Source organism: Equus quagga, chromosome 1, assembly GCF_021613505.1.
Source record: "Equus quagga isolate Etosha38 chromosome 1, UCLA_HA_Equagga_1.0, whole genome shotgun sequence".
NCBI classification, from domain to species: domain Eukaryota; kingdom Metazoa; phylum Chordata; class Mammalia; order Perissodactyla; family Equidae; genus Equus; species Equus quagga.
Genome location: NC_060267.1, coordinates 82,677,819 through 82,701,548, shown reverse-complemented (window position 1 = coordinate 82,701,548; position 23,730 = coordinate 82,677,819). Strand labels below are relative to the sequence as shown.

General features: G+C 51.3%; 1 protein-coding gene across 4 annotated transcripts in view; it reads right to left on the bottom strand.

Annotated features, from left to right (window-relative positions):
- GSN (gelsolin) overlaps positions 1–23,730 on the bottom strand; it is a 55,976-nt gene that overhangs the window by 8,379 nt on the left and 23,867 nt on the right. For 2 of the 4 annotated variants that reach the window (XM_046647008.1, XM_046646990.1), the window contains 9 exons: positions 17,567–17,771; positions 16,657–16,811; positions 11,137–11,298; positions 9,209–9,358; positions 7,936–8,025; positions 5,332–5,464; positions 3,967–4,055; positions 3,583–3,798; positions 1,593–1,726 (listed from right to left, as the gene is read on the bottom strand). In XM_046647008.1, the coding sequence (XP_046502964.1) occupies positions 1,593–1,726; positions 3,583–3,798; positions 3,967–4,055; positions 5,332–5,464; positions 7,936–8,025; positions 9,209–9,358; positions 11,137–11,298; positions 16,657–16,811; positions 17,567–17,762 (1,325 nt within the window). In that variant the 5' untranslated portion in view covers positions 17,763–17,771. Of the gene's footprint in view, positions 1–1,592; positions 1,727–3,582; positions 3,799–3,966; positions 4,056–5,331; positions 5,465–7,935; positions 8,026–9,208; positions 9,359–11,136; positions 11,299–16,656; positions 16,812–17,566; positions 17,772–19,712; positions 19,752–19,833; positions 20,170–23,730 lie in introns of those variants that run through there. The other 2 variants (XM_046646982.1, XM_046646999.1) reach the window with 2 other exon arrangements.

The following is a 23,730-nucleotide window of genomic DNA, read 5'->3' as shown; positions in this document are numbered from 1 at the left end:
GTGAAATTCAAGCAAGGCCTATAGATGAGTAAACAGTATTGTTTCAAGGTTAATTTCTCAGTTCTCAGCATTGCACTGAGGTTAGGTAAGATAGGAACATACAGGAAGCTGTGTAAGGGTTGTATGGGTTACACAGTTACAGATTGTGGGTTAATGGTTATATGTCTGTACTATTTTTGCAACTTCCAACTTTTCAGCAAGGCTAAAGTTATTTCAAAATAAAACGTTTAAGAAAACAAATCCAACAGCCAGTCATCAAAAAGTTTGAGACCGAATAGTAATAGAAATACAAATTAAAAATATGCTGACACACCACTTTATAAGGTTGACAAACATCCAAAAGTTGGACAATACCATCCACCGGTGAGGCTGTGGGCAAACAGATACTCCCACTCGTTGCTGGTGGGAATGCGAAATGCTGCCAACCCCATCTGGGCAAATTGGGCACTATCTATCAAAATGGCAAGGACATTCACCCCTCGATCCAGCAATCCCACTTCTGGGAACTTACCCTACAGACATTTCTCTACACATTCAAAATGACATTTGTTTAAGGTTACTCATCACAGCAATGCTTGTAATAGCAAAAGACTGGAATCAACCCAAGTATGCATCAGCAGGGAATTTGTTAAATAAACTATGGGAAAGCCACACAGTGGAATATTATGCGGTTGTAAAAAAGAGCAAGGAAGTTCCCTATGTACTGCCGTAGCTTGATCTCCAGGAAGTGTTAAGTGAGAAAAACAAAGTGCAGGACAACATACATAGAATGCTATCCTTTGTGTAAGGAAGAGAGAGAACTAGGAATATATAGCCATTTTGCTCATGCAATCATGTACTGCATAACAACGCTTCAGTCAACGACAGACCACATATACAACGGGGGTCCCATAAGGTTAGTACCATACAGCCTAGGTGTGTGGTAGGCTATACCATCTAGGTTTGTGTAAGTACACTCCATGATGTTCGCACAATGACAAAATCACCCAGCGGTGCACATCTCAGAACCGATCAAAGATGTTAAGCAACATATAACTGTATTTGCATAAAGAATTACCGGAAGGATATACAAGAAACTAACGAAAGCGGTTATCCATGGAGGGGTGGCGGTTGGAGAATAGGGTAGAGAAGGATGGATGGGAATAAGATTTCTCAATAGATACCTTTTTATTCTGTTTAGATTTTTGAATTATGTGAATGCATTATCTATTTTTAAAAAAAAGATATTTTTAATATTAGCATAATATATTTAATATTTTATTTTTAATTTAAAACCGTGGGAGGATGAACATCCACACATACAGTACTTGGCATGGAATTGCGGGAGAGATTTTCTATTTGCTTCTCCCTGTTCACCACATCTCCTACAATGGACAGGTAATGTTTTTAAGTTTAAAAGTCGTTTTGAGAAATAAGACAAGTGGTGTTGCCCTGTGGATAAGACCTTCCCAGCGGAGTGTGGCTGTCCCACCTCAGGCCCACACGCCCTCGGCATCCCTCAGCCGTGTACACCCGCCGCCCTGGCTGCCCTACTCGGGGCCCGGCAGTGCCCCCCATGCTCCACCCCACAGCACAGGGCCCCAGACCCTCACCAGTTGTAGATGATCTGTCCCTGACGGCTGCCGTGGCGGTAGTTGTACAGAATGATGTAGCTGTCCCCACCGTAGAACTGCCCGTAGGTGGCGGGGTCCACGGGCACTTTGTTGGACCCTTCGACTCTCCAGATCTGCCGGAGCAAAGCCGGGCTCAGACACAGTGTGGCATGCCCACTCCCTGAGTCCGGCCAGCTGGGAGACCGCAGCGCAGCGGGTCAAGGCAACACAACAGGACAAGCTTTTGATAGGGGACTCCACTTGGGCTCAGACTGAAGTTAAATAATTTGCCCAAATCACAGAGCCACTAGGATTCAAACCCAGGTCTCCTGCTGTGGAACCTGCCACCCTGCCCCGCCCCGTACTTCCTCCTTGGAGAGCTCAGAGCTCAGCATGGGGACTGGGAGCTGCATGGGGGCGGTTAGAACGCGCTTTCAGTGACGGCTCGAGGCACAAATCAACATATGACCTGGATTCGAATCAGGCTCCATCTCCTTAGAGGTTGTGCGACCTTGGACAACTTGCTTAACGTCTACAAGCCTCAGTTTCCTCATCTGGAAAATGGGAATAATAAGAAGACCTACCTGGAAGCGTTGTTGTGAGAACCGAATGAGTTTACTCGTGAGCATCTTGCCCAGTGCCTGGCACAGGGGACAGCTCTGTAGGAGGCAGCTCCTTTTTCACTAGAATTATTGTTATTCCTAACATTACCATATCTGTATCATTATTGAATTGTCTGCATTTTGTAGATCACGTCCGGAGGCAGGGCCATCACTAGGTGACCTCAAAATGACCCCTGCTGGCAGATCTCTTTGCAGAGCTCCGGCGACTGGCTTTTCCAAATGGACACAAGGCCCTGCAGCGCCACCTGGTGGTGCTGTGGATACACGGAGCCCTCCCAGTGCCGGGAGACGGAAAACCAGAATATCTGGACTTTGAAAATTCTTGAAGGTGATGAGTAAAATGAAACACCATCTTACAAGTGAGGGAAGTGAGGCTCAAAGAGGTTAAGCAACTCAGGCAAGGTCACACAGCTGGGCTGCCAGGGCTCTTTCCACACTGCCCTGCCCTCAACATTTTCATTGCATCCTCCCCTCCCACTGATGTAATCAATGAATGATTAGTAATAATACCAATGACAAAAACAATTATAAATAGAAATTAACACTTTTGCTATTTCTGTCATGTGGAATGGAATTAATGTTTGCCTAAAGCAGACTTCACCTCATAAATATCTCTGGCCCTCTGCCCCACCTCTCCATCTCCACTGTGACCTTCCTGGTCTCAAGGTTGAATTCTCTCCCCTAAGTTATTATAACAACTTCCTCATGGGGACTCTACCTTCATTTTCGTGCTTCTAATCCATTTTCACAGCAAGTTTTGAAAGCACAGAACATCTCTGCTTTTAAGGAAAAAGGAAAAAGACCTCACTAGCACTCCCTGGTTACAGGATCAAGGCCACACCCTTGGACATGGCATTCAAGGCTCCTCCGTGAGGATGCCATCAGCACCAGGATCCTGGGACAGCTCTCTGCCTGGAATGCCCTCCGCTCTTCCTCTCTGGCAGCAAACTCATATTCATACTCTGAGCCTCACTAAGAGTCCCCATCTCTATAAAGACTGCCACAACCACCCTGCCCCAACTGTCCTTCCTGTGTTCCCATAACCCCTGTGCTTGCCTCCCATCTTCCAGTGACCACACAGGTCGGAGCAATTGGCTGTGGCTGTGGTCACCTCCCCTCCCAGACTAGGCACTCCTTGCCGGCAGGGTGGGGTCTTAAGATATCTGGCATGAGGTCTGGCACACAGTGGGCACTCAGGGTATGTTGGTTGTCAAAATCAAGTAAGATAAAAGAATCTCATCTCCCCAAACTGCTCCAAACCTCAGAGAGAACCATCCTCAGGGAAGCAGGAGGCAGCGCATGGGTCAGAGGTACCTGGGAGGGAGGCGGGGAGGGTGCTGAACACGCCCACCCCAACCCCCAGGTACCTGTTTCTGGCCTGTGCCGTCGTCATCCATGCCATGCTGGGCGGCCATGGCAGTGGAGGTGTGCAGGGTGGCGGCATCAAAAGGCACGCGCTCCACGTGGGCGATGTGGCTGGAGAGATAGGCCAAGCCCAGGCCTTCCGTCTGGTCCGGGTCCCGCCAGTTCTTGAAGAACTGCTTGAACAGCGGGGTCTCACCACCCTCGGGAAGGACGGAGACCTGGGAGGGGACGGGGAGGGGAAGCATGGACTTGGGTAACCCTGAGGACAGAGGCTGCCCAGCAGGGGTCCTCAGGTCAGCCTCAGACACCCAAACCACACTAAGCAGGACATCCATCCCACCCAGATTGGACCCATCCTCACTGCCCTACGTGGCTCCAGGCCTCACCTGGGTCTGCTTGGGGTAGTCCATCTTGGAGATGAAGTCGGAGGCTGTTTTGAGGGCAGCCTTCCTCTCCTCCATGTTGGCTTGCTTGCCTGTCAGACGACGGAGGATGAGGGGCCTGGGGTCAGTGCTGCACCCCAAAGCCCAAGGGTCCAGGGAAAGCAGCAGCCGAGCCTCCCTCCCTATTCTTCTTTGACTGTGGACAGCCCAGGCCAGAGACCCCCAGAGCTGACTGCTCCTGGAGCCCCTGAGGGGCCAGCCTGGGGTCCTGGCTGATGACAGGCACCACAGCACCCACTGTGGTCCATTCACTGAGCATGCATTTTGTGCTCAGAACCATACATAAATTACTTCATTCAATCCACACAACAACCTTATGTGATGAAGAGCATTATCTTGCCCCCACTTACATATAAGGAAACCAGGGTCTTAGAGAGGTCAAGTGACTGGACCGAGACAAGTGGGAAAGCTGGGACTCAGCCTCTGCTCCATCGACTCTGAAGCCTACACCCCAGATGCTCCCCCCTCCCCCAGGCCTTCTGTCCACAGTGGGGGGCTCCTCCCACTCCAGTCTGAAGTTTGCCCCAACCGTGAGAGTCTCCTCATGCCTGGACAGCCCCTGGCTAGTTGCTGCCAGCCCTCAGTGCCCAGACTTCCTGTCACCAAGGCCGAGGGGCCCAGATAATAATAATAATAATTATTATTATAGCCACACATGCTCCGTCTCTCACTCCTTCTCTCTCTCTGCCATTCTCTATCCACCACTGCCTCCCTCCCCATTCTGTGCTCTTCCCGTGCATCACACGTGGAACATCAGAATAGGACGCCGATGAATCCCCTCGGAACATCTCAGGACCTCTCAGAAACATCTGGGCCAACCTTTTTCAAGAGCCTCCCACAATCAGTCCCACAAGACATTCCAGAGAGTTCCACGGACCCCTAGCACAGCGTCTACAAACAGAAACCAGATCACCTTCATGAAAAGCCCCAACACACATTAGCAAGGTACAGGCTCTTAAAAGTCCTGCAATAAACAAACTTGTGAAAATTATTTAACCCATAAACTTATTTGTATGTTTTTTACATATTTTTTACAAGATGTCAATTAACCTCTCTGAGAACTGGTCTTATAACACACTTGGGAAACACCAGTTTTAGCCCAAATGGGAAATCTGAGGTCCAGAGAGGTAAGTAAAGTGCCTAACATCACACAGCAAGTCAACTGCTTTAGCCCAGGACTCCTGATTTCCATTCAGGAGCCTGCGACTGCCCCAGGGAAAATGGAACACACACTCCAGTCTCCCTCGAGAGCTGAGTTCCTGCAAGGCCGCCTGGAGCTGGTTAGAACGCCTCCCCTGTCCCCAGTACCTTTCCAGACAAAGATTTTCCCATCTTTGCCGTGGTCCAGGATGAAGCAGTCCTCTGACCTCAAGGCCCCCTGGGCGAAGGGATTCTCATCAGCCACAAGGGAGACCACCATGGGGCCCGCGCCATTGGAGACCTGAGGGGACGAGAGAGAGGGAGCCCAGCACGTGAGCGACTTCCACCACCTCCGCCTGCCCAGAGAGCATCCCCAAGCAACACATGGGGTGGTCCACGTCCCGACGCCGACCCCAAACATCACTGCAGAGTGACACCTGGACTTGTGCCCTCAAGCTCTGAGGCACATGCAGATTTTCTTTCTCCCTCTCTACTTTGTTACACCACGTCTGTGACCCACACACAGGAGTAACATGGAAACTGCACACGGAAAGGGAGAGAGGATAAAATGCAGGAACGTGGGTGGCATAGGCATCCAACTGTACGGTTGGATGAGGCGATAGATAACCAACCTCATCAGTTAAAATAAGGAAAAAAGGAAATAAAAATAAAAGTAAAAAGATCTAAATGCAAGGCCAGCCTCGTGGCATAGTAGTTAAGTTCATATGCTCTGCTGTGGCAGCCCGGGGTTGGCAGGTTCAGATCCTGGGCACAGACCTACACCACTCATCAAACCACGCTGTGGCAGCATCCCACATATGAAAAAATAGAGGAAAATTGGCATAGATGTTAGTTTAGTGACAATCTTCCTCAAGCAAAAAGAGGAAGATTGGCAACAAAAGTTAGCTCAGGGCCAATCCTCCTCACCAAAAAATAAATAAATAAATCTAAATGCAATGTGATATCCTGGATCGGAATTTGGAATGAAAAACTGGGGATATTTGAATAAAATCTGTGGTTTACTTAATAGCATTGAACCAATATTAATTTCTTAGTGTTGACAGAGGTACCTGGTTACATTAACATGTTGAGGAGAAGCTGGATGAGGGGTGTATGGGAACCCTCTGTACTATCTTTGCAATTTTCCTGTAAACCTAAAAATCACTCCAAAATAAAAAGTTCATTGAATTAAAAAAAAAAGTGTGCCATACTAGTGAAAATTCAGATTGACACTATCTAGTGTTGACAAACTAGGTGGGGACAGTAATTTGGGAGTCCTTCCAGACTGCAGTTTAGTAACATATACCAGAACTTTAAATAATCAGTGTTCTACACTTATGGAATACTTACTATGTGCCAGGCACTGTTCTAAGCAATTTATATAATTTAATAACATATAATTATACAACTCCTTTAGTCCTTGCAACAACACCATGATAGTTCTAGAATTATCCCCATTTTATTCACAAGGAAACCAAGGCACAGAGGGGTTAAGTAACCCGCACAGATAGAAAGTACCAGACCTGGGATTTGAACCCAGGCCGTCTGACTCCAGAACCAGTATTTTCAATCACAGACTCATTATTCAGCCTTTGACCCAGCAATTCATGTCTGGGGACTTGCCTTGATGCCATACTTAGCACAAGAGCACAAAGAGGGACTGTTTGCAATCAGAAAAGGTGGAAACATCCTAATGTCCATCACGAGGGGTCTGCTGACATTCTTACATTCATAGAATAGAATACTATACAGCTGTTAAAAAGGGTCCTGTGGCTGTTTATTATACAAGGATATTCCTGACCATATTGAGCAGACAAAAAGAAGGCCACAGAAAGGCATGAAGAGTTTAGATCCCTTTATATCAAACAGAGATGGAAAAGTATATAGTTAGACACAGAAAGATATAATCTAGAACATTCCTTCACCAAAATGGTAACCATGTAACCATGGTAACCCCCAGAAAGGGGTGAGGTATTTTTAATAGAGCATTGCTACTTTTGTAATGAAAACTCATTTTAAAAATAGTACTTAATAGTATCTTAAACTAATGAAATTGCATTGACTTTTATTTTCCTTTTAAACTCTTGAGTATTGCTCACTATTTTTTTTTACAATGAACATGTACTCCTTTCACATCAGAATAAAAATCAATCATGTGGTTTTTCTTTGGACGTGCTGGGAAGCTGCACCCTCCCCTATTTTGTTGTTATTTTACCGCAAATAAGCCGAGGGCACAACATGAGCAGCGGGGGCGAGGCCGGGCTCTCCCAGAGCTCAGCAAAGACCCTCAAGATAAGCTTCAATTCAGTTTTAAAAATCCCAAGGAAGAAATTATAAATAAAGCCATTGACCATAACCCGCCTCCCCCCTACTCCCATCTCTGCAGTAGCTCCCCAAGTATTTTCCTAGGACACTTTTCCATCAGTTTTCTCCGTGGACTCTCAGAAATCCTCCAAAATTGATCCTACTGCCCTTCTCCCCACCTTACAGACTGGGAAACTGAGACCCAGAGAGAGGGCCTGTGCTGCCCAAGAACCACGGACGAACATGATGCAGCTGTGCCTGCAGCTGATCACATTCTCTTACTCTGGGTGCAAGAAGGTAAAGGAAGGAGATGGGTGTCCGATGGAGACGTAAGGAAGCCGAGCCCCGCCCCTCCTCCCTGCCCCCTAAACCCGCGGTCAAGGTCCCAGGGCAGTAGCTCGGGAGGACCAGGTCTCCTGCCTCGCTGTCCTGACCCCACACCCAGGGGACAGAGCAGCTGGGGCTCACCTTGTAGAGCTTGGCCAGCTTGCGGTTGGCCGCATCCTCCTTGACTGTGTCCTCGGTCCCTTCGGGCAGAGTTGGCTTGGGGCCCAGCACCTGCAGGAGATGCAGAGATGGAAGTAAGGGTGGCCATGAGCTCCGCGCAGCCTCCTCCCTCAGGGACGGGCCTGGGCTCCTGAGAGAGCTCCCTCCCCAGGCAAACAAGGACCACATGGGCACCCATGGCAACCCTCCACTGAGGGGAGGAGCCCCTCCAGAGACGTCCTGCATCTCTTCACATGCCTCCTGTGTGCAGAGCTCAACCAGATCTGCCTGTCGAGTGCCTCCCTCCCTGTGTTCCTGTCTCCAGCTCCACGAGAACACCCTGCTCCTCTGCCTGCAGGACAGTCCTTCAGATACTTACCCTACCACCTCCTCCTAGGCCTTCTGAGAACATTAAACACAGCTACTGAACGCTTCTACCACATGCGTTTAAAAGATCTCATTTAATCCTCACACCCATGATGAGAGGTGAAGATGAACACTCTCATTTTACAGAAGAGGAAACTGAAGTCCAGAGATGAAGTAACTTGTCCGCACAGTTATGAAGTGGCTAAGTCAGAATTTGAACCCACATCCCTGTGACTTCAGAGCCTATTTTCTCTCCTCCATTCTGGACTACCTCCAGCCTCAACAGCCCCAACTCCTGCCCCTCCCAAGCCACAGCTGGTGTCTAGGATTCTGCCAATAATAATCACCTTCTGTTCTTTCTAAAAACCAGGACTCAATGCCCCCAGGCAAGCCGGAACCAAGTGGCATGGAGCAGAGCTCATGGTCTCCTCCTTTTCCTGGTGAACTGTGCCTCTATTGATATGTCCTCAATGCACAAAGGCTGGCAGTCACATCATGCAGTTGACTAAATGCACCATAAACTACCAGGAATGGTCAGAGAGGAAAGAGGGGATTGGGTCTTGGTTGTCTCTTTCTGACCTGGCTCCAGCACCAGGCTTGCCCTCAGGAGATGCCGAGACCCTCCGCCTCAGCTCCTTTGGAGGACCTGGCCCTCCCAGTTGGAGGGTGTGCCTCACAACCCCAGCATGCACCACGTCCTGAGATTCCAGCCCCACTTCTCAGGGGAGTCTGGGAGTTGTCAGGGAATCTGCTCCTCCCCACTTTCTAAAGATCTCCAGGTGCGGAAAAAAAGCTTACCTCAAAATTGTCTACTGAACGGAAGAAAGAAATGAGCATCCTGCCCCATGCTGGGCCCCACCCTGTACCTCTGGGACATGGCTGCGGGTACCTGGAGCATCGCCTCGGGCTCAGCGCCTTCCTCAAACACGGACACTTGGGCCCGGCCGCTCCGCTCGTTGTCCCGGATGCCCTTGGACACCTGCGTGGCCTTCAGCCTCTCAAATCGGTTGCTTTTGGAGCCGCACCACTGATAGATGTTCTGTAAGACAGGGATTCCACGTAAGGCAGTGCCCCACCTTCACAGAAGCCCCGCCCAGTGACAGGGCAAGGAGAAGACTGGGGTGTATGTAAGCTCACCTGTTCTCTGCTCGCCCAGGTGAGGGCCAGTGGAGCGTGCACATGTGCACACCCAAGAACCATGGGTGTGATCCGCGTGCACCAGGGTAGGTGAGGGCATGGCTTGGGATATGTGGTTTTTCACAGATACAACTACACATAGAATGTGCATAAAAAGGTTTGCCTGCTGGTGGGAGCAGAAATTGGGACAGCCCCTTTGCTGTAACTGCTAAAAGCTCAGCACGGTCATGCACCGCATAACAATGCTTTGGTCAACAACGACCGTGTATGTGACGGTGGTCCCATAAGATTAGTACCATGTAGCCTAGGTGTGTCATAGGCTGTACCATCCAGGTTTGTGTATTTACGCTCTACGATGTTCGCACAAGCACGAAATCGCCTAATGATGCCCTTCTCAGAACGTATCCCCGTCATTACGCAACACATGACTGTATGTCGATGTCCTATGACGCGGCAATCCCTTTCCTAGGAATATTCTCAACAGAGGTGCGCTCGTGTGTCCCCCAAAAGATGTGTGCAGGGACGTTCAGAGTAGCACCACTGTAACAGCCCCAAACAAGAAACCACCCCAAGCGTCCGTCTACACCAGAAAGGATAAATGAATTGCGGCAGAGCTAGCCGATGGAATCTTACCCAGCAAGGAGAATGAACAATCTACAACTAAATGCAACAATACAGATGGAGCTCAGAAACAGAATGTTGAGCAAAAGAAGTCAGACACAAAAAAGAATGATTCCATGTGCACGAGGTTCAGAAACAGGCAGAACTACACGATGCCGTTGAGAGCTCAGGATGCTGGCTACCCTTGTGGGTGAGGGGACTGGAAGAGGACAGGAGGGGCTGGTGATGGTCTGTCTACTGATCCGGGTGTTGGTGACACGCCTGCGTTCACTTTGTGAAATCCATACAGCTGTGCACTCAGGATTCACAAGCTCCTCTATGTACCTATCATACTTTAATGAAAAGCTTACACTGAATAACTGTGAGCCTGTGTTTGCATGGACGTTATACCACATGTGTATGGGCACATGAGCTTGGGTGGGATGTGTGGCCATGTGGTAGGAATGCACATGGATTTGTGAGGAATGTGTACAAGGCATCACACATCTGTAAGGTGGGCCCAGGAAACCATCCCACATGCCTTGCTATATACAAGTGTCCATGTGCACTAACACGTATGACACACACATGTGGCTCCTTGAACAACACACTCAAGTCTACGCATGTAGGTATTCATCATGGCGCCAGGTCCATGCCTGGTAGGCAGGAGCCTATAGTTCCTGCACATGCCTGCCATGTATTTGTAAGTGAGTGACTATATGTAAAAAGGTACACAAGATGCGCATACGAACACAAGAGGTCAGGGAGTCTGTACGTCAATCAAAGTCTGAGTACGCTGTACATGAGGTCTGTGTGCACGCGTTTGATGGGTTTGAGTCTACAGCGAGTTTGACTCTGTGGGAGTCCGAGTGCTGGGCACGTCTGGATCTAAGTCTTTGCAGGTGTGTCTGACTCATGCATAGAGCACATGTGCGCCTGGAGGCTGCTGTCCCTGTGGCTTGCCCTGCCCGTGTCTTTGCACATATGTGTTCACATGGGTGTGTCCACCTCCCCAGAGTCAGGCCTGGCCAGGCCAGAAGCATCGCAGTGGTCCCTGGGAAAGGGCAGGGCAGGACTCACGTTGCCCAGGTCCAGGATGAAGCAGTCGCCATTGTTGAAGCTCTCCCAGGATACGGGCACCTCAGTAGCACGGACCACACGCCGCCCTTTGACCTGGAGGAGCCTCTGCACCACCACCTCATTGGGCACCACATGCTTGAATCCTGATGCCACGCCTCCTTTCTGTTGGGTCAAGGAGACAGCGTCAGTCCAGGGAGAGGGTCCAGAGAAGCAGATGTGGGAGAAACAGACGGGGTTGAGTTGAAGAAACTTCCGGCCTGTGGACGAGTGAGCTTCCAGAAGATTCCCCACCCACTGCACCTGGCTGCCACCCTGTGAATCTCATACTCCACTAACAAAGTCCCCTGGGGCTACTTTCCTGGATCAAAGAGCTGCAAATTTCCTTTCTTAAAACCAGCATTTCCCAAAGGATGTTCTAAGGAAGCCCAGTCCCCTGAGATATTCTGCAAGGATAGGGTTCCACGATCAGGTAAGCACAGGGAATGCTCCTCACCTGCCCCCCCGACTGTTACATGACACTCACCAGCATGATAAAGGCTCCAGGAAGTCCTCTGGGAAATGAACCTGCTGGCCTTTGTTTTACACAGCATTTCTCTACCATTTTCCCTACTTTATTGAATCGAGAAGTGCTTTTCTCCACCACATCCTGCCTGAAGCTCCAGTGTGCTGCAAAACCCACACTGAGAACTGACAATCCAAAGCTTTCTCACCCTTCAGGGCTCTCTAGGAGACTGCTCCAGCCCCCACCCTCCCTCTCTCTCCTCCTACGGTACAGCAGCAAGTCCCACCCAGTGGTGCCTTCAGAGGCAGCTGTGGGTAAGGGACAGAGCACCCACCTCAGGTTCAAGTCCCTGCCCTGCCACTACAGTGCTGGGTGATGTTGGGTAAGTGTCTTCCCCTCTCTGAGCCTCAGGCCTCTCCTTTCTGAAATGGAGATATAACCCTCTGCTCTGCCACCCACTGCAATCGTCCCCCAGTCCCAGGGAGGGGGTCTCAGGAGGGCTTCCCTGCTGCTGTCAAACTGCCCTCAGCTCCGAACAAAGCCAAGGAAAGGCAGTCGAGCTTTCTCGTGAGCAGTCCCCAGTCCCAGGTGCTCACCAGCCCTGGGATGTCAAATCAGAGCTGAGAAAGAAGGTCCTAGGAGCTTCCTATTTTACCCATGGGTAAATGAAGCCCAGAGAAGTGTGGTGACTTACTCAAGGGCACTCAGCAAGTGGGTGGCAAAGCCAGGGCTTGAAATCTTATCCCCTGCTCCCAATCTGGCACTCGTCTCCCTGCTCCACGCATCACAGAGGTGGAGGCAGAAGGGCTTCCACCCAGGCCCGAAATGTGGCCTCCCCATCCAGGCCCGTCTCTGCAGTCTCACTTGCGGTCTCCTAGTCTGACTCTCACAGCACAGACTCCACGAGGGTAAGGAGACGAAGTTTAAATCGGGATTCTGTTATGTCTACAAACAGTAAGCAACACAGAAGTGTTTGTAAAATGGAAACTGCCCCCTGTGTTGGGCGTTTTGTATGATATGTGTCATCTGCGTTATCCCCATCTTCCAGGTCTTACAGCTGAGGAAAGTCAAGCCCAGAAGTGAAGCGACTTCCCCAAGATCTCACACCTAGTAAATGGTGTGACTGATTCCATAAGGCCCACATTCTTCAGGTTTTCTTACAGCAAAAGTGACTAGGGCCACCCAGCGTGGAAGGCAGGAACAAGCCACACGGTTCAGAGCAAAGTCGTTCAAGTAGAAATGCTTTTTTTCTGCTGTGAGTGGAGCGCCCCCTGGTGTCCCTTCTTGGTACCAGCATGAGGCCTTTCAAGAGCATCCCCAAGGGCTTAGCAGGGCTGCCCAGGCTTTCACAGAGCCTTTCCTCCAGCCCTGCTTCCAGAGCCTTCCTGCTGGGGAGGAGGGAAGGAAGGGCATCTGGAAGAAGATGCAACGTCCTGCACTCACGTGGTACTGACCCCAGAGGCTGCACTCGCTGAGCCTGTGCCAGGAGCTGGGGTCCCTGCTTTATGGACGTGGTCCTCACAACAAACCCCAAGGTAGGGACTCATTATCCCACTTGACAGGTGGAAACTGAGGCGCAAAGAGGTTAAGCCCCGTGTGCAGGGTCCCAGCTGGTTGGTGGCAGTGCTGGGTGTCACCCTTCCAGGGACCCAGCCTTGCCTAAGTCTGTGGGCAGCCCTGACCCGGGACTTCATTCTGCTGGAGGGAAAGAGACAGTGGATCTGAAAAGCTTTTCCGAAAGGTGGATTCCTCAGAGACGAGGAAATGGGGAGAGGGGGGGAGAGAAAGACCCTTTGCATTTTTTATATGTCTCTAAACTATTTTACTTGTTCAAGCATGCCTTTTATTTGTTACTAAAGAGTATAAACATTTTTTTAAATGCGGAAAAGGGTTGTTTTATGTCACAAACCTTGGTTCCAATAAATTCTCTGCATATAAACTTAGAAAATACTTGATTTCTAATAATCGTGGCCATGCATTTCCTGATTAATTAACTCCTCTAATCTTATCGATCTAGGAAGTTAGACTTGGGAAGATAAGTTAACAAAAAAAGAAAAGCAAGCCTGTGGAAGACATTAGTGGATCGATAAGCACAGGGGGCAGGAATGTTTTGAAATTTTTGTTACTTTACTATAATCTTTAGGATTGAGTGTTGCTTTCTAGGGTCTAATCATTAGGTGGGCAGAGATTGGCATCAAATTATTTGAACAAAATTCCATAGGATAAATTGTTTTAAAAGCCAGTTTCCAAATCAAAGTGATGAGATCTATATATATCTCATATATAGAGACGGTTCTATATATGAGTATACATCTCTATATGTTCATATCTAGAGAGAGGAAAATTATCCACCATTTGATATATATCTCCAAGGAGAGAATCATGGGGGACTTTCACTGTCTAAAACCTGTATTTCTATAATGTTTGACGTCTTACAATAAGCTTCTATTACTCTTGTAGTCAGAAGATGGGAAAAAAGCTACAAAGATTTACATTTTAAAAAATGTTAAAACTGTTTATAAAACAAAGAAAATGCATTGATTGGGGCTGGTCCCCTCCACGCTCTAAATTCAGGGTTCCTTATCTAAGAAATGGGAGTGATTCTGTAGGTTCCCCCATTGTGTTCCTCAGGGCCAGGGGCTTCTAGGACTCAGCGCAGCCCAGATTCTGTTTGAAGAAAGAGTTTCAAATTACCAGGCCCCAGGGGGTCTCTAGGGTTCTGTCTGAGAGTGGAGGAGGAGGGGAGGTGGGGGGGGGGTGGAGGGCAGGGAGGGGAGGAGGAGGAGTAAAGGGGAGGAGATGGAGGAAGGATCAATGGATTCTGAAAAGTGCAGTGACTTTTAAGGATTTAGGGGTGACAGAACAAGAAGGGCCAGGCCCTGTGACACCCCTTTCTAGAGGCTCCGGTCCCCTCCCTGCCCCTTCTCACACCCCGAGGACAGAATTGGCCCCGAGGAGCAGGCTTTCACAGAAACAAGTCTTGCGTAACAAGCTCTGCTCCTTGGGGATCTATAATTGATGAGGGCGCCAGGCCAGGAACCCAGGGCTGGGCCTGCCAAGTGCGGGGGCAGCCGGAGGACTTGCAGAAGGTAGAAAACAGGACCAGCCTTGGACCTCACATTGCCACCAGGATCCAAGGCCTGCCAGGACTCAAGTCCCAGATCTGGGTCCGGGTTGGGAACCTCCCCCCCCCCCCACCCCGGAGCATTCCTCAGAGTGTGGTCCAAGAGCATCCGGGAAAAATCATCATAGGGTAGGGGATGCTTGCTCAACATGCGGATTCCTAGGCTCCATCTGAGCAAAGATCAGAGACCAGGGAGTCTTGAAGTGTCCACTCTGAACCAGCTGTGTCAGGCCCTTCACACCTGGGTTTGAATCCCAGCCCCGTCATCTACCCGCCACGTAATTGCTTAATTTGTCCACAAGTTAAGTTGGTGCTGTCCACACAGCAGCGACACTAAGCAGGCCCTGTTGTTCCAGAGGCTGGATGAATGTCTGCTGAATGAATGATGAACGGGGAATGCATGAGAGCCCACACCCAGAGCGCACGACTGGCCCAGCGCCTCACAGCTGTTGGGGGGTGGGGGGGACCTTGGGATCTGAACCTCAATCTCTGACTCCTGGTCAAGCGCTCTTTCCATTTCCTGCTCCAGGAGCTACAAGAAGGCCTGGGCCTTCTCCAGGTGAGCGGCTTGGGTTCCAACCTTCTCACTTCTCCTTCTTCAAGGTACCAAGGCCCCTGAAGGGGCTGTAGGAAGGTGGAGCTGGGCAGCTCAGCAGGAGGAGCTGCGGACCCGGCTGGACTGGCAGACAGGGGGCGCTGTGTAGGCTCCAAGGAATCCTGCCCAGCTCCACCCAGCCCACGGCTGAGGCCCTGTTCCCAGGACACACCCTGCTCTTTGCTATCTCAGGCTCACTAGTGCTTTCCCATTATCTAATCCCGTGCCTCACCTGGCCAGACAGGGTCACTATCCTGTTGACACAGAGGATCCTGAGGCCCAGAGAGGGACAATGACTTCTCTAAGGTCAAACAGCACATCGTTGGCACAGACAGACTCAACCCCTATCATAGAACCCTGCTCTTGAGAGGCACTTTGGTGTAGTGGAAAGAATGCTGAGAGTGGGGAGATCTGGGCTCTGGTCCCGACTCTGGGACTGACTTGCTGCATGACACTGGGCCAGTTGCTTAACCTCTCTGTGCCTCAGCTTCCCTTCCTTCCCTTAAAAGAAGAGATCTGGACTCTGACATGAAGGCCTACCTGGCCATCAAAGCTTGTGGTATCCTCCCTATCCTGACCAAAGAGAACCTCTGCTTTGCAAAACGACAGCTTTCCCGGAGCCCTTTCGAGATGCCAAGGCCGGTGCAAGGCAGCTCCCAGCTACCCCTTCACCAAATCCTCTCCCCAGGCCTGAAGGGCAGGTGCAACTGGCTCTCGGGTAACCAGAGAGGAAAGGGAGGCTCAGGGAGGCCAAGTGGCCTGCCAAAAGTCACAGAGGATATCAGGGCACAGCCTCCCCGGGCTCCAGGCTTGGCTTTGCACAGTCCCACCTGGCTGGCGGCTGCCGGGAGAGCTCTGTGTTGGCTCAGACTCTTCTGAGTTCAAGTTCAACGGGGATTCTAACGAACAGAAAGAGGAACGTGACCAAAGGTACCCTTTCAAATACCGACAATGGGGCCGTCTGTTGGCAGGGACTAAAAACTAAGGGGTATAGGAAGAGGACTAGGCTCCAGCCCAGGTGAGGGGCTGGGTTTCCACCCATGGCCCACTCCTTGCTGCTGAGGCTAGGAAGACAACTCAGTGGAGTGATGGAGAATTTTCTTCTCTCTATTTTAAGACAAGCAACCAGAGGCTCAGAGAGGGAATGTGATTTATCCAAGGTCACACAGCTAGGAAGGGTCTGGGAATCAAAGGCTGAGTTCTGACGTGTCTGCCTACATTACCCCACAAGGCTGAAAGATGGGTGGACCTGAGTGAGCCCTGCCATTGGTGCATTTGTCCTGACCGCCTGGGACCCACCTTGTACTTGAGGCCAGACTTGAAGTAGCCAAGGAAGGTGGCCGACTCGAAGCCCTGGACCTCGCGGTGCTGCACAGCCCGACCGTTCAGGTAGTCATCCAGCTGCACGGTGAAGATGGCGGCGGCTCCGCTCTCATCCTGGCTGCACTCATTGCCTAGGGGACGTCAGAGCAGCATGAGCCTGGCTTCCCGAAGGGAGTTCCAGCCTCCCGTGGAGGAGGAGTCCGGGGTCCCCAGCACTGCCCTGGCCTGGCTGTAGAAGCTGGGCAAGCCCCTGCCTCTGTGAGCCTCAGAGAATCCATCTGTACCACGGGGGAGCTGGGGGGCCCGACTCCACGGTCTCTACGAGCCCTCCCAGTTCTGACACATTCCCCTACACTCACCTCCCTGACTCATCGCCTGAACTCACTCTCTGCCCTCCCCAGCATGAAGGCAGGCCTAGGGGCACAGGCTCAATTCACAGATTAGGAAACTGAGGCACAGTGAGGGGGCAGGACGTACAGAGTCACACAGCAGAGCCAGAGCAGGGACTCCAGGCTCCAGACTCTGAAGGGCCAACTGGGGTGTGGCTGGAGCTGGGCCAGGGAAGCTGTGGAGGGGTCCAGGGTCCCCAAGTCGCCCTCAGCTCTGAGGGCCATAGTAACTTGCTTAGCCTTCACAACACTCCTTGAGGGAGATGATGCTATTATCATGTCCCCTTCACAGAGGCACAGAGTGACTTGCCAAAGAGCAGAAGTGGAGTCTGAACTCAGGCAGGCCGGCTCTAAAGTCTGGGGACACGTAACCACTAGCCAAGGGCCTGGCACATACTTGATGCTCAACAGTCACTTAGCGCCCATGGGTGCTTCCTGGGGACCACACCTCAGAGGTCTGTGCTTTCTGGGGAGGGGGCTGGGCAGGGCCGGCTCACCCAGCCAGTAGTGGAGGTCGTACTGCAGGTTCCCGTTCCTCAGCTGCACAGTCTTCAGGATGACATAGGCGTCGCCTGTGAAGAAGTCTCCGTAAAGGTTGGGGGGCACGGGCACCAGGTCGAACTTCTCCACGCGCCAGATCTGCAGGCCGGGCTCCTTCCCCGCCTTGAGGAACTCGGGGTGCTCTACCACCATGCTGCTGGGCTGGAAGAGACGGGGCGGAGGCTGAGCAGGGCAGGAGCCTTGGCGGAGAGACCCCAGGGCATGAGGGAGGGGGGTTTCCAGCACCAAGAGCATCTCACTTGAGCCTCTGACTCTCTCCATCTCCTGAGGCAAGTCTACCCTCTTCTACCACCCTGTCTGGAGGAGAGAGCAAGCAGGGCAGAGTTTAGGCTAATACCCTGTCCTCGGCCAGCGTCTGCCTCGCCTACTCGGCTCCCGGTGATGGGGGACAGAGTTCTACCCCTCCTCCCTTCACTTCTTAGTGCCAATCAGATAGGACAGCTATGGCACAGAGAGTTGAAGGGACTCTGCCAAGGACCCCAGCTAGGAAATGACATAGGAGGAATTGCCCCAGGCTCCAACAGCCTGAGGTCTGGAACCATGGGGAGACCCCCTCAGATGGCAATGGTAAATCAGGGTCCCCAGTGGCTCATCATGTTCCCTTCCAGCATCCTCACTGGCTGTTAGAACTAGAAGGGTCCTCAGAAAGCTCATTATCCAAACCCATCCTGCAGATAGGGAAAATGATGCCCAGAGAGGGGAGGGGCCTGGCCCAAGTTCACACAGCTTATTTGTGTTTGTTCTTGGAAGCGGGAAGATATCCCATGCCCCATCCATGTCTCCATCACACCCCCAAGAAGGGCCTAGATGACTGAGCCCAAGTGGCCTCCTGCGCTGTCTGCCTCCTCCCTCCTGCCCCCCAACAGCCCCCCCCCCCCAATTCCATTTCTTGGAAAAGGCGGAGAGGACGCAGCCAGGGTCTGCAGGAGCCTGTTGGAGACGAGGTGGTCAAGGATGGGGAAAGGCCTTTAGACATGCACTGGGGCTAGAGATGGAGCAGAGCGGGATGGTTAGCCCGGAGCTGGAAGGCAGAAATCAGCAGGCGCAGGTCACCTCGGGCCGGAGGATAAATCTGGCGGGAGAAGTCAGACGGGAAGAACTCAGGCAGAGGGGTGGAGAAACACAAAAGGGAAATAGGAGAGCGGAGGAGAAACCAGCCAGGCAGAGGAGATATTGTTACCACACAAAATTGGGTGCAATTCTTTTGCGCACAAAACCTTCTGCGCAAAGTGCATTCAAAAACCCAATTAATTACAGCATCAGCTTTTGGGGGAGAAATCAACTTTATTCTTTGAGACTGATCTGCAAGGAGATGGTGGGGAGAGGTGCCCTCAGAGGTGCCATTCAGGATCTGGGGCAACATTTAAGAGGTTATGGAGAACCAGCTGGCAGATGGAAACGAAGGTGGGAGAGGTCTTGATTGGTGGGGTTCAAGCATTTATGACAGGCTTCTAAACTTTTATGACAGGGTTCTAAACATTGATGACGAGGTGGGGAAGGAAGTTTAACACCAGATCTTTGTGAATGCTGGGCCCCTGGCTTCTGCTAAGAGTTCCACTTGTAAGTTCCAGTCATGTCCCTGTCCTTTGGGTCTGGAGGAGAATCTTTGGTTCTGTGGTCATTTCAGGTCAAGATTTCCTCTTCTGCACATGCTCTGGCTAGGAGACTTTGCAAATTTTGTGAAAGGCAATTCTTAAGCACTCTGTCGATGAGAGATGGGGTCAGTTGAACTGGTCCTGGAGAACCCGCGGGTACAACATGGAGGGGTGGGGGGATAAATAAGTCCTGAGGCTAAGCAGGCAGAGGTGAGATCATACCAAAAAAAGAGGGAGGAAATATCGGAGAGCAAGAGAGAAATCAGATGAGAAAGGAATCTGAAATGGAAGAACTCAGAAGAGGGAAGGAGAGGAATCAGGCAGAGGGAAGGAGAAATTAGACAAGGGAAAGGAGAAATCAGGTAGCAGGGATGGGTAAGAATCCGGCCAAAAGGTGAGGTTAGCCTCCAGGGAGGGAAACAGCCAGGGCCCGGAGGATCCCACCTCCCTCCACGGGCGGCCCCCGGAAGCAGCAAGACATACTTACAAAGCAACAAAACAGTTTTTCCATTCTAGACCTGAATTACTCCCCTTTTCCTAGCGCTGTATCTGCAAGAACTTACAATAGAGAGTTACTCCGGGAGCCCCCGGGCCCCCCGGGCACTCACCCGCGTCGGGGACGCCCGCCCCTGGGGCGCCCGTGCCTGGGCCGCCCGCCGCGACGCGGTGGCCGCGCGGGCCGGCGGCGACAGCGCGCACAGCGCCAGGACCAGCGCGCCGAGCAGCGCGGGCGCGGAGCGGTGCGGAGCCATAGCGGCGACGGCGGCAGGAGACCCGGGCGGCACCCCCGGCCTCCGGGTCGCCGGCCTTAAGTAGCCGCCCGCCCATCCCGCCCAAGCTGGGGACCGCCCCGCAGGGAGGGCGTGGGACAGGGCTGGGCCCCCGCGAGCCCCGGAGGGGCGGGGATCTGGCTTGGATTTTGGAGACATCGGGGTTCCCACCGGGATCGACCCGACTGGGCGCGGCCGCCCCTTCACTCCAGCTCCGGGGTGGAGACCAAGCACAGGGCCTGGCATACAGCAGGCGCTAACTCAGTGCACACTAAATGGGCGCACGCACGAAAGGCAGGGAGGCCAGCTCAGCCTCCTGCGTGACCCACACAAGCCCCCTCTTCTCTCTGCACCTAACATCTCCAGCAAAAAATAACAGGAATTAACAGTTATCAAAGGCTTTCCACACATCTTATGAAGGCTGACACATCATAACATTTAGAGAGTATGTACTCTTAAGAACCCCATTTTACAGAGGGGAAAACAGTGCAGAATGATGGAGCAACGTGCACACAACTAGGAAATGGTACAGCCAGGATCTGAACCCAGACAGTCTGGGTGGAACCCCCAGCTAGGGGGCACGCGGCTGCCACCAGCTAGGACAGCAGAGCAGGGGGCTTCCCTTCATGGGGCCCAGAGCAAGCAAGACTCCAAGAGGGGCCGGCTAACTTCTCACTCCCACCACTGCCCTCAAGACTGCCTTTCTTTCCTTGTTTTCGAAAAGTTTTTATTTTTAAAAAGTTTATTTTTATCAAAATGAAGTCACAGATTTGGACAAAGTTGTTCCTTCTCAACCCCACTTGCTTCTCCCTGGGGCCACTGCTTCTCTCTCCCTCCTTAGCTGATGATTTCAGGGTTTTCCTTCACGTCTTAAATAACAAGCTCTCGTTGCTTCTTGTAGTCGTTGTTTTTTATTTTTTGAGGGTTTTTGGTTCGTTTTCTTCTTTCCTGTTTTAGGTCTTATCTACGACAAGGACTTAAGCCTCTTCCCCTACTCCCAGGCTCCCTTCCCATCACGAGGTAGGAGAAACGCTATTCAGGCTCACCTAGGTCAGCTTCCCAGCTCTGCCAACCCCTCTCTCCTGCCTCCCACCACTCTGCAGGACCCAGCTTCTCTGTTTCCAAGTTCTCTTTGCATCCCAGATCTCCCCGTCCCCAACAACCGGGTGCAGTGACAGGAAAGAGAATTGGGGAGTTAGAGACCTGGGTTTGAGTCCCGCCTCCGCTGTGTGTAAGTTTCTCTTTGTCTATGCCTCAGTCTCCTCGTCTACTAGATGGGTATATAGTTGCTAAGGATTAAATCAGTCTGTGCGTGTGCAAATGGCCTGGCCTGCAACTAGGCAAATGGGAGATCCTGTCCCCCTTCCCCACAAGCTGTAGCGCCCCAGCCTCGCTCCTCCTGGAGCCCAGCTTCTATCTAATCAGGCTGGAGTTTGCCCTCCACCACACACAACTTCCTCTCACTTAAGGGGGATTGTGGGTCAGATAAAGGGCTAAGGGAACACACAGAGAGAAGAGACCCTGTGCCTTGAAGGACAAGGAGGAGGGAGATTGAGAAGAAAAGGCATTCCGTGGGGGGAATAGCATGGGCAAAGGGCAAGTGAATGCTGTGAATAATGAGGGGTCCGGTCTGAAACACAGGGAGCAAGAGAAGATGAGGCTGGGGAGGGTGGCAGGAGTCACAGGGGACCGTGTGTCACACTAAGGGTCTGAATATCCCGGTGTCTGGGGGGCCACCGAGAGATGCACAAGTTCTCAGGGCTCTATGTCTAAGCTTGGGCCTGCAGAGCCTGCAGTGGGCCAGCACTGGCCTCAGTTCACAGAGCTCTTCCCTCTCCGGAGGCATTTGGAGGATTATAAAAACCCCACAGTTCTCACCCGCTCTCGATGGAAGCATAAACCGGTTTCACCTCTCTGGATGGCAATTTGACTACCCAAATTCAAAACACACAATGCAACCACAGTTCCACGTCCTTCATCATTACTTACAGAGGAACACAAAAATATACGTGCAAGGATGTTCACTGAAGCATTGTTTGAAGAAAACTGGAAAGGACCCAGTTGTCCTGGTTAAATAAATTACGGAGCTGCCATACAATGGACCACTCTGTAGCTGTGAAAAAACAATGGGCCAGATTTATTGTGCCGGGCACATAGTAGGCACTCCGGAAGCTCAGAGAGATCTCCAAGCGCAAAAAGCAAATTCTACAACAACTATAGTGTCGGTCCTCTCCTCTTTTTTATAAAAGTGTGTTTTTGCATACATCCTTAAAGAGTTCAGGAGGATGAACGCCCAACTGTCAAGGCAGTTTGCTTGAAAGGGACAAAGGGAGAGAAATTCACTCTCAAACACTGAGGATGGAGGAAGTGCCCAGATTACTGAAGTCAACACAAAGGACTGTTCTAGAGGGATGAAAACATTCTAACACCGGATTATGGTGATGGTTGCACAACGGAAAAATCTACAGAAAAGCATAGCACTATACGTTTACAATGGGTGAACTGTTCTGGGATGTAAATTATACCTCAGTATACTAGTGTCAAAATTTAAAAAACTTGCTGTAGGGCTTGAAACTATTTACAAGTATGTATCCGATGTAGTTTTTCGGGTTTTTTTAATTAAACACTGACCTAGAAATAATACCTTTAATTATATATAAAGTTAAAAATATAATAAAAAATAAAATAAAATTAAAAAATATAATAATATTTAATGTGATGCCTGCTCCTTAGATAACTGGAAAATCTAAACAAATCGGAAAAAATTTCCTTGTCTTCCCAGCCCCCAGAGTGATCCTAAGCCGGCAGCCGGCCCAGCTGAGCAGCCCCTTCTGGAGCAATGTGGCCCCGACCTGCAGAGTTGGTGATTAACAAACAGTTGCGTGGTTTGGCCTCGGCCCCAGGGTCAGTGACCACCAGCACAGGGTCAGTGGCCCCCAGCTTAATGATCACAAAGGCCCTACAGCTTTGTCTGCCACTAGCTCTGGAGCCTGGTCCTCGGCACTGGAGATCTGGTGCCCAGGCCCTGGCCCCTGCCCTCGGGGAGCCCATAGCCCAGAAACTCTCGCTACAGGGCAGTGACGTTTGCAGACCACAAGGGACAACACGGTCTTAGCTTCTCCCTGTCTGGAAGAGGATGTATGAGCTCAGCAGAGCAGGGGAACTTGGATGCAAAAGAAAACCCCTAGGTAGAAAGCAAGAGGCCCCAGTGCTAGGCCTGCCCGGCCACTGACTTCCTGGGTGACTTCAGGCAAGTCACTGTCCCTGTCTGGGCCTCAGAGTCGCCATATGTGAAAGACGGGTTAGGCCCCAGTGCTCTGCCTCTAAGCCTCATTCCCAGCCCCAGCATTCCCAAATACTGGCTGTGCAACCATATCCAGAACCTACATGTCTCTGAGCCTCAGGGTTCCCATCTGTAAAACAGGGGCACTGGAGCAGGTCACCTCTACAGGTCCTTCTGAATCAGACAGCCCAGAGCCCCTGAGCTGCAGAAGGAGGCACGCCCATCACCAGTGGTAGCATGCCACCCTGCTTCTGAGTCCACACATCTCTGGGAGAAGAGGGGGAGGGGAGAAAAGGGGGGTCCAATACTGAGACTCCCTCCAGCAAGCAGGGGAAATAAGCATTAAAATTCCCATTTTACAGATGGGGAAACCGAGGCTCAGGGAGTTTCAGTCACTTGCTGAGGCTGGAAAGAGGCATTGCTGAGATTCGAACACAAGTCTGGCTGGCTCC